The 10,539-nt window shown below is 44.8% G+C and overlaps 1 protein-coding gene across 2 annotated transcripts in view; it reads right to left on the bottom strand.

Annotated features, from left to right (window-relative positions):
* Window positions 1-10,057, bottom strand: part of XG (Xg blood group) — a 71,069-nt gene extending 61,012 nt beyond the window's left edge. For both annotated transcript variants that reach the window (XM_011934278.1, XM_011934279.1), the window contains exon 1: window positions 9,774-10,057. In XM_011934278.1, coding sequence (XP_011789668.1) covers window positions 9,774-9,834 — 61 coding nt within the window. In that variant the 5' untranslated portion in view covers window positions 9,835-10,057. The remainder of the gene's footprint in view (window positions 1-9,773) is intronic.
* Between the last annotated feature and the right edge of the window lie 482 nt (window positions 10,058-10,539).

Raw genomic sequence — 10,539 nt, 5'->3', positions numbered from 1 at the left:
TGTTAGCCAGGATGGTCTCCATCTCCTGACCTCATGATCTGCCTGCCTCAGCCTCCCAAAGTGCTGGGATTACAGGCCTGAGCCACTGCACCCCAAACCACCTCTTTAAAGACCCCATCTCCAAACACAGTCACAATTGGAGGTCCTGCAGGTTAGAACTTACATTTGTAAAATTGAGGAGGGTACAATTTGGCTCACAACAGAGTTAAACCATGGGACATGGTCAACAACAATGGGGATGCCATTGGACAGCCTGGTTCGGTGGAATCAACCAGGATTTGGGAATCTGGAGAGAGAGTTTCATCTCAGCAATATCACATGCCTGGCCCATGCCCTGAATAATACTCTTCCTTAATTTTTTTTTTTTTTTTTTCTGAGACAGTCTTGCTCTGTTGCCCAGGCTGGACTGCATTGGTGCATTCTCGGCTCACTGCAGTGCAATGGTGCAATCTCAGTTCACCTCTGCCTCCCGGGTTCAAGCAATTCTCTGACCTCAGCCTCCTGAGTAGCTAGGATTACAGGCACATGCCTCCATGCCCAGATCAGCCCAGAATCCAGCCACGTGAAGATTCCAGATCAGCCCAGAATCCAGCCACATGCAGATTCTGGATCAGCAGGTCTATGTGGGGCTATAATTGTGTTTTATTGTGATTATAATACAATAAGAAAATATTTTTTAGAAAAACCTCAGGAGGCATTCATTCAGGTTTAAGGAAATGTTTTTAGGTTGAAATGTACTTCTTTCTTTTTCTTTTCTTTTCTTTTTTTTCTTTCTTTCTTCTTTCTTCCTCTTTCTTTATTCTGCTTTTGCTTGCTCCTCTTTCTCTTCCTCTTCTTCCTCCTCCCTTTCCCCTTCCTCCTTCCCTCTTCCTCTTCTTCCTCTTCTTCTTCTTTCTTCTTCTTCCTTTTCCTCTTCCTCTTCCCCTTCCTCTCCTTCTCCTCCTCCTCCTTCTCTTCCTTCTTCTGACAAGGTCTAGCTTTGTTGCCCTGGCCGTAGTGCAGTGGTGCAATCATAGTTCACTGCAGCCCTGAACTCCTGAGCTCAAGTGATCTGTCTGCCTCAGCCTCCCAAGTAAGGAAAACAAATATATTTTAGATAGATAGGCCAATAGATAGGTAGATGGGATATATGATAGATAGATAGAGAGAGAGAGAGAGAGATATTGAAGATAGATATTGGAGATAGATAAAGATAGATGAACAGATAGATAATAGAGAGATAAAGAGGTGATAAATAGATAGGTAGACTTTTGAGATAGATGAAAGACAGATAGAGATACAGGTATATATAGAGTTAGATATAAACATATCTTATTGGTTCTATTTCTTTGGAGAAACTTGACTCATATACATATTAACAAAAGATCAAGAAGAAGAAAAATTTAAAAATCACCCCAATCCCAGCATGTGCTGTTTTTTGGGAGACAGATAGATTTGCAAATGTTTTTTAAGCTTTTATAAAATCTAATTTTGCCACGTAAAAATGTGAAGATTTTTGTGGATGCGATGACTCCTCTTGGGTTTTTAAACATCTGAAGCGCTCCCAGAGGCTGGGATTCACAGGCCACAGCAGCATTTCCCAGCCTCAGCACTGTGGCTGGACACATGCTGACAGGTGTAAGTGCCTCTGGCCCCTGATCCATCGGGGGAATTCCCAGAAGCTGAGCGGTGTCTGGGAGAGCGCCATCTGGAGGCAGAACCCCACTTTTCTACCCTCTGTGTGCCAATAAGAGAGAGGAAGATGACTGGAATGGAGGGTGGGGCCTCAAAGGAAGGGTCAGTTGTTATCCAAGGAAGGAGAGACATTTCTTGGACTATGTGCTCCAATATTTGCCAGATGTCTTCACACTCAGGTGCCAAATAGCCATAGACTGTTTCTGCACAGCCCCTTCCTACTCCAACAAGGAAACTATGGAATGCTTAGCTTCTGGGTTATATGTGCAATGGCTCTATGCCGTATGAGGGAAAGATACTACAAGTGCATTCTGACAGTAAGATCCATTTAAAAATGCCCCAGACAACTATACCGTTCCTCCTATAGTGTACAGTACAACTATACCTCCAGACAACTATACATCCTATAGTGTACAGGAGCATGACATTTCCAACCTGTCCCCTTTCCCAGGGTTAGAAGTTATGACTAACAGCAGGTTCTCCACTACAGCACTAATGACACTTGGAGCTGCATACCTCTCTGTCATGGGTGCTGTCCTGTGTACTGTAAGGTGTTGAACAACATGCCTTGTCTCCACCCACCAGATGCCAGAACACCCATCCCAGTGCAACTACCAAAATTGTTTCCAGGCATTGCCAAGTGTTACTTGAGGAACACAATTATCCCTGGGTAGCAGAAAAATGTCATAGATAGATGATGGGCAGCTAGATAAATAGGTTGATAGATGGATGGATAGATAGTAGATAGATAGATAGATAATCAGATAATCAGATAGATAGATAGAGAGTTGAATAGTTGGAGAAGTAGGTAGAAAGATATATACATAGATACATAGATAATAGAGACGAGAGTTGGATAGTTGGAGAAGTAGGTAGAAAGATAGGTAGATAGATGATAGATAGATGATAGATGATAGACATGAGAGTTGGTTAGGGAAGTAGATAGATAGACAGATAGATAATAGAGATGAGAGTTGGATAGTTAGATAAGTAGGCAGAATGATAGATGATAGACAATCAATAAATGAGAAAATTTTTGACAGATAGATCAACACATAGATTAGATAGATAATAAGTGGACATAATAGAGACAGATAGATCAATGGATAATGATAGATAGATAGATAGATAGATAGATAGATAGATAGATAGATAACAGAAAAATTATTGACAGAGATAGATAATAAACGACAGGTAGAAAAATCATTGACATAGATAATCAATAAATGACAGGTAGATAATAGGTGGATATAGTAGAGACAGATAGGTCGATGGATAATGGTAGATGATAGATAGATCTATAGATAGGCAGACAGACAGACAGTATCTCTCATGCTAAGGCAAGATTCCTCAACCTCAGTCCTACTGACACATGAGGTTGGATCATTATTTTCTGTGGGGCGTCCTGTGCACTGCAGGGTGTTGAGCAGCATCCCTGGGCTCCACCCACTAGATGCCAGGAGCATCCCTGCCTCAAGATATTGACAAGTGTCCCTGTGGATAAACATGATCCCTGGTTGAGAATGGCTGGATGGCAGCATCTGTACCTGGGGGAGTCACCTTGGGCCTGCATAGATTGAATGACACATCACCGAATTGGAGACCACAGAGCTGCCTCCCCACTGTGGCAGGGATCCATGAGACTCCACCCAAAGGTAACCAGATGGTTGCACACAGAGTCATCATCTCTTAAAAGAAGCACATAGCTCCGCTTGGGCATCACCTGGGGTGCTTCTTAAGATGCAGGTCTCCCAGCTCCCAAATGCGTGACCCATGCCTACTGAATAAAGATCTCAGTGGGTGGGGACCAGGGTGGTGCTTTTAATACCTCCTCCCTTCAAGGTGATGACCTGCACATCAAAGACAGAGAATCACTGCACTAAATGGCTGCAATGCCCAAAGTGACAATGGCAGGGAAATGACCCATTTGTGGTTCCCTTTCCAAGCTACAAATTTGCTAGATCAAAGGATGGTTGCAGAGAAGGAGGGGACAGGGAGAGGAATGGAAGCAAGTCAAGAAAAATATAACTGAGACATAGGATGAGGCTGGCGTGGTTTGGGGTTCTGTACCCTGGCATGGTATGGCTTCTGACCTTAGGCGATCATCATAACTTCTTTTTTTTTTTGAGATGGAGTCTTACTCTGTCACCCAAGCTGGAGTGCAGTGGTACAATCTCAGCTCATTGCAACCTCTTCCTCCCAGGTCCGAGCGATTCTCCTGCCTGAGCCTCCTGAATAGCTGGGATTACAGACACCGCCCCCCCCCCCCACCATGCCTGGCTAAGTTTTGTGTTTTTAGTAGAAACAGCGTTCTGCCATGTTGGCCAGGCTGTTCTCAAACTCCTGACCTCAAGTGATCCACCCAGCTCGGCCTCCTAAACTGCTGGGATTACAAACATGAGCCACTGTGCCCAGCCCACAACTTCCCCATATCCCAGTTTTTAGAAGTAAACTAAACAGCCTGTGACAACCTAATGCAGCAAGTAATGAAAAATACTTGGCGCAACACCTGACTTATCTTTACTCAACAGGAAGTACTCAGAAATACGATATGCTACTGTTCAGAGTTCTGAGTGGTCTTTTTCATAAGTTTTTTTAGTCTCTACATAGAAACACAGCTCTGTACAAATGCACACACATTTTAAGTCATGTTGATACGGACAGGAGGCAGGAAGATACTAGATAAAAGAGGGCAGTTCCCCAGCAAAGGCCCCACCCTCAAGCCTGAAAACCTGTAGTCCTAAATGGAAACAGGCATTCCTATTTTTGTGCCCAAATGTTGCCTTTTGACCTACCATGCCCCCCGTCCTGTACCCATATAAACCCCAAACCCCAAACCCCAGAACCCACGTGCAGACAGACTGATGAGCAGAAAAGCAGAGGAACTGAAGAGCAGCACAGCAGAGAAGGAGAGAAGAGAAGGAATATCTGAACACTGAGAGGTGTTCAGGTGGGGATGGCTGGAGAAGAGATCAGCCGCAGGACAACGAAACTCCAGGGGAAGATCATCTTCCCACTCCATCCCCTTTCCAGCTCCGCAACCATTCCACTGAGAGTCACCTCCATCTGGCAACAAACATTTCTGCATTTACCATCCTTCAGTTTGTTTGTGTGACCTGATTCTTCCTGGATGCTGGACAAGAACCCGGATACTGGCCGGGCGCGGTGGCTCAAGCCTGTAATCCCAGCGCTTTGGGATGCCGAGACGGGCGGATCACGAGGTCAGGAGATCAAGACCTTCCTGGCTAACACGGTGAAACCCCGTCTCTACTAAAAAAATACAAAAAAACTAGCCGGGCGTGATGGCGGGCGCCTGTAATCCCAGCTACTCGGGAGGCTGAGGCAGGAGAATGGCGTAAACCCGGGAGGCGGAGCTTGCAGTGAGCTGAGATCCAGCCGCTGCACTCCAGCCTGGGCGACAGAGCGAGACTCCGTCTCAAAAAAAAAAAAAAAAAAAAAAAAAAAAAGAACTCAGGTACCAAGAGGACACTGAGCTAGTTAACACTTAAGCCACCTGCAGATGGCAGAGCTAAAAGAGCACCGTAACACACCCACTGGGGCTTCAGGGCTCACAGGCACCCACCCCTAGATGCTACCGTGGGGCCCAGAGCTCAAAAACACTCATGCTAGCTGCTGTATCTGCCTATCTGCAAGCTCTGCCTCCCATAAGAGGTTTCAGTGTGTGGTGGTCAAACAGATGAACCACATCCCTGTCGCAGGTCCTGTGAGGGGGGTCAGGGAACTCTCAGGTTTCAAATCTGATAAGGGAATAATGTACAATAGACTTGGAAGAGACTGTCTTAGCTACTGTATATCCTGGACATGTATCCTTTTCTTTTCTTTTCTTTTTAATTGATGCATAACAGATGTACATAGCTTCAGGGTACATATAATAATTTAATACATTTAGATAATTTGTAAAGATCAAATCAGCATACTTGAGATATCCATCCACCTTAAATATTTGTCTTTTCTTCATATTAGAACCATTTCAACTCTTCTATTTTGAAATCTACAATAGATTATTGTAAACTAAAGTCACCCTACTGATTATCTAACACTAGTGCTTATTTCTTCTATCAAACCCTATAATTTTCCTTTTTTCCCTCAATAAATGACATTTCATACACTGCCCTTTGAGGTTTCCACTTCTGGTTCTCAACTGTTAGAAGACCTGATTGTGTCTCATGTTCCTTCATGTCCCTCTGGATTGGATGGCAAATACTAATTAAATACAGTGCAAATGTGGGGCTGCTAAAATGTCAACCTCTATTAGGAATATGGCCATATTCTTATTATTATCTTGTTTTGTATTGATAATTTAGTAATCATAATAATGATTATAGTATATTAACCATTAACAATACTCTGTTTTCTGTATTTAATTTTAAGTTCCGGGATACAGATGCAGGATGTGCAGGCTTGTTACATAGGTAAACATGTGCCATGGTGGTTTGCTGCACCTATCAACCCGTCACGTAAGCATTAAGCCCCACATGCATTAGCTATTTATTCTGATCAATAATCTGTTTTCTTAAGTACTTCATAGCAATCATCCCACCAGCCTTGCAGAATGTTTCTGGGATCTTGGGAATGTACTCCATTTCCAGCTGGTGATGGCTGAGGATGTAACAGGGTCATCTGTGCATTTAACGAATTACCCAGGAAATACCCAGCTGTTGAGTTCCCATCATCGTATTTACACAGAAGGGCCCTGATCCAGACCTCACTTTCTTTCCAGTCCCTCCTGTAACGTCCCTATGGGGCGCTACTTGTGTCAGAGGCACTGGAACCAGAGCGACTCCATCTTGAAAAGGGGCTGGGCAATAGAAGGCTGAAACCTGCTGGGCTGCATTCCCTGATGATTAAGGCATTCTGAGTCACAGGATGAGATTGAAAGTCTGCACAAGACACAGGGCATAAAGACCTTGCTGATAAAACAACAGGTTGGAGTAAACAAGCCGGCCAAAACCCACCAAAACCCAGATGGCGACAAGAGTGACCTCTGGTGGTCCTCACTGCTACACTCCCACCAGCGCCATGACAGTTACAAATGCCATGGTGATGTCAGGAACTCTGCATGGTCTAAAAAGGGGAGGCAGGAATAATCCACCCCTTCTTTAGCATATCAAGAAATAACCATAAAAATGGGCAACCAGCAGCTCTCAGGGCTGCTCTGTCTGTGGAGTAGCCATTCCTTTACTCCTTTACTTTCCTAATAAACTTGTTTTCACTTTACAGGCTTGCCCTGAATTCTTTATTGAGCGAGATCCAAGAACCCTGTCTTGGGCTCTGGATCCGGACCTTTTTCCTGTAACACTCGGAGAAGGGATGATTCTGATTTTCAGAAGACAAGGCTTGGGATAGAACAGGATGCTCATTGGATCTTCCCAGAGAGAGCTGCAAGACAGCTCAGATTCTGCTGCCAGCTGTCCCCGTCCAAATCCTCAGTGCCTCAGTTTACCCATATCTGTGAGGGTTAATACTGAATGTCAACGTGATTGGATTGAAGGATACAAAGTATTGCTCCTGGGTGGGTCTGTGAGGGTGTTGCCAAAGGAGATTAACATTTGAGTCAGTGGACTGGAAGGGGCAGACCCACCCTCAATCTGGGCGGGCACCATCTAATGAGCTGCCACTGTGGCTAGAACATAAGCAGGCAGAAAAATGTGAAAAGAGACACTGGCCTAGTGTTCTGGCCTACATCTTTCTCCCGTGCTGGATGCTGGAACATCAGACTCCAAGTTCTTCGGTTTTGGAACCTGGACTGGCTCTCCTTGCTCCTCAGCCTGCAGACGGCCTATTGTGGGAGCTTGTGATCGTGTGAGTTAATACTTAATAAACTCCTCTCTGTATATCTATTTCTATTGCATTAGCTCTGTCCCTCTAGAGAACCCTGACTAATACACCATCTGTAAAATGACATCAGGCACGACACTCCCGTCATAGGGCTGAGGGACAATCAACTAAGTTAATCCATGCCTAGTGCGTAGGAAGTGCTGGTGTCATTCAAAGAATTTAGCACAGGACACGGTGTGGTGGCTGATGCCTGTAATCTGAAGATTTGGGGAGGCCACGGCAGGAGGATAGTTTGAGCTTAGAAGTTCAAGTCCAGCCTGGACAACATAGTGAGATCCCGTCTCTCCAAAAAGTTTTAAAAACTAGTCAGGCATGGCGGCAAATGCCTGTAGTCCCAGCTACTCTGGAGGCTGAGGTGGGAGATTTGTTTGAACCCCTGGGGTGAAGGCTGCAGTGAGCTATGATGGAACCACTGCACTCCACTCTAGGTGACACAGTGGGCCCCTCCCTCAAAAAAAGTTAAAACACATTAAAAAAAGAAAACATTTTAGGTCATAAGTGCATTTAATACAACTACCCTACCAAACGCCATAGCTTAGCCTGACCTGCCTTGAAAGTGCTCAGAACACTTCCATCAGCCAATGGCTGGACAAATCATCTAGCACAAGGTCGACTCTATAATGAGGTTTGCATACCTCACATAATTTATTGAATATTGTACTGAAAGTGAAAAACCGAATGGCTGTATGGGGCCGGGCACGGTAGCTCACACTTTTAATTCCAGCGCTTTGGGAGGCCGAGGCAGGTGGATCACCTTAGGACAGGAGTTCGAGAGCAGCCTGGCCAACATGGTGAAACCTAGTCTCTACTAAAAATACAAAAATTAGCTGGGTGTGGTGGGCAGGCTCCTATAATCCCAGCTACTTGAGCTGCTGAGGCAGGAGAATTGCTTGAATCCAGGAGGTGGAGGTTGCAGTGAGCTGAGATTGTGCCATTGCACTCCAGCCTGGACAACAGAACAACACTACATCTCAAAAAAAAAAAAAAAAAAGAATAGTTTTATGGGTACTCAAAGTACAGTTTCAGTTTGTACTGAATGCATACCAATTTTGCATCATTGTAAAGTTGAAAAATCTTAAATTGAACCATCGTGTCAAACCATCGTAAGTTGGGAACTGTCTGTATACTGCACTTTGTAGAAGTTGATTTGCCCAGGGGGATATGTTTAACCTTTGGCTCTTACTGTGAATGATATAAACTCCTGGAAGTACTTTTCTGGGGAGGTGGGTTTACTGTTGAACATCTCCCTGTAAACAGAAACTAATGAATGCATTGCCGCATCGTCCACTCACTAGGTGAGATCTGAAGACAGCACAGAATAATAAAAAATTCTCACTACAGATCTCAGACTATGTCCACCAGCATCTATCCATCCCAGCATTGCCTCTGCCCATAAACAGCAACTCCAATCTTAATGACATCTAAGCCTTTAAACAGGATAAACAGGAAGTGCTGCCACAGGAACATTGAATGATGTGTTTTCATTCCTAACAGAAATACTTCTCCCTGTTAAGATTCGCCTGGGTATTCCCTTCTCTGGAATCGCCACATTAAAATGACCAAAGAAACTTACTCAATTGTTGTTCAAATCCTATTCTTTATGAATTCATTGGAGTTTCTTAAAGAGGTCCTCACACGAAACTAAAAACTCTAATCTTGGAGTCTGGGACAGCCAGCCTGCAAGTTCTTGTTGAAGTTTTTGATGTAAAACTATTCAGATGGTTTTAATTTGCAAGAATGAATGACAGTGTTTAGGAAAAGGTTTAAAAATCTGAACAAATGCAACCCTTCTGGCAAACAAATCTCTAATAATCCGCCCCACGGGATGAAGTAGTTTCAGCTCTATTTTTACCATATGGAAATGGTCAGAACTAATTTTCAAAATCAGAAAGAAATGATTGACGTTCCCCACATGCCCAGTCATGCTTGAGTCGTGGAGTTAAATAGGTCGTTTTTTAAACGCTTGGGACACACGGATCAAAACAGGAAAATACGGTGAATATCTAAATTCTATCAGCTAACATCCTGCCCTTCTGGGTCTAATTCCCAGATTCCAAATTGGAGCAGCCCGTCTTCTCCCTCCCCTCTCAGCCACCCATCGCTCTTAGTGTCCTTTCTAATCCCATTGGGCAAATTATCCCCATTCACTTCATAGCAACTCCTTTGGAAGGAGTTTCTTAAAGCAAGAAGAGAAAAATCCACGCCCAGGCAGATCTCCCTCAAAGCAAAATGCCTCTTACCTCGGGCGTGCATTAGAAAACACAGGAATGCAAGACAAGGAAGTCCCCACCAGCTCTCCATAGTTTACTTCAGGATGCAAGAACCTCAGCGGACTCCCCAGTCAAGCGGATTGTGAGATCTGGCCTCTCCACCCTCCTGTTGTTGACTTCTGGTCTCCCAGCTTGGAAGGAAGGGAAGTGATGTCTTCAAGTGGAAAATATGAACCGAACTGCCAGAAACAAATGGGCTCCAAGCTCAGATCCCAAACTCCACAGCTGAAAACCTGTGGGACCAGTGTAGGCACGCTCAGTCACGTCTCGGAGCCAGCCTCCCCGGGCTGCCCCACCAATCTGCAGCAGCGCAGAGGATGGGGACACCGGGGTGGTTCCCCAGCGCCAACGGGCAGCTCAGGCTTCTGGAAGCTGGCACACTTGCTTGGCAACTCTGCTCGCTGCGGGCGTGGGAGCTGTAGCAACTTCAAAGTCACCAACCCAGAAACCAGAGAAGACACTGGCCGCCTGTATCTTCCTCCTGCAGTACGTGATAGTCCAGTGATACCCAGTGTGGGGCTAACGCACACGTCAGTGCAAAGACCTCAGTTGAAGTCTTGGCTTTTATACCTAACAAACTCAGTGACTTCCGAGACGGATTTATCATCCTCAGCCTTCAGTTGTCTTTGTAGGTGGCAGAACTAATATTTCAGCAGAGACTGTTGTTCAGGAAAAGCAGATGACACGTGGCTTTTGTGTCTTTCACTTAAATCTGAGACATTTTATCTAACTACCA

This window comes from Colobus angolensis, unplaced genomic scaffold (assembly GCF_000951035.1).
Source record: "Colobus angolensis palliatus isolate OR3802 unplaced genomic scaffold, Cang.pa_1.0 Scaffold133, whole genome shotgun sequence".
Lineage (NCBI taxonomy): Eukaryota > Metazoa > Chordata > Mammalia > Primates > Cercopithecidae > Colobus > Colobus angolensis.
Note: the sequence above shows the minus strand (reverse complement) of the source record. Positions and strands in the feature narration are given on the sequence as shown.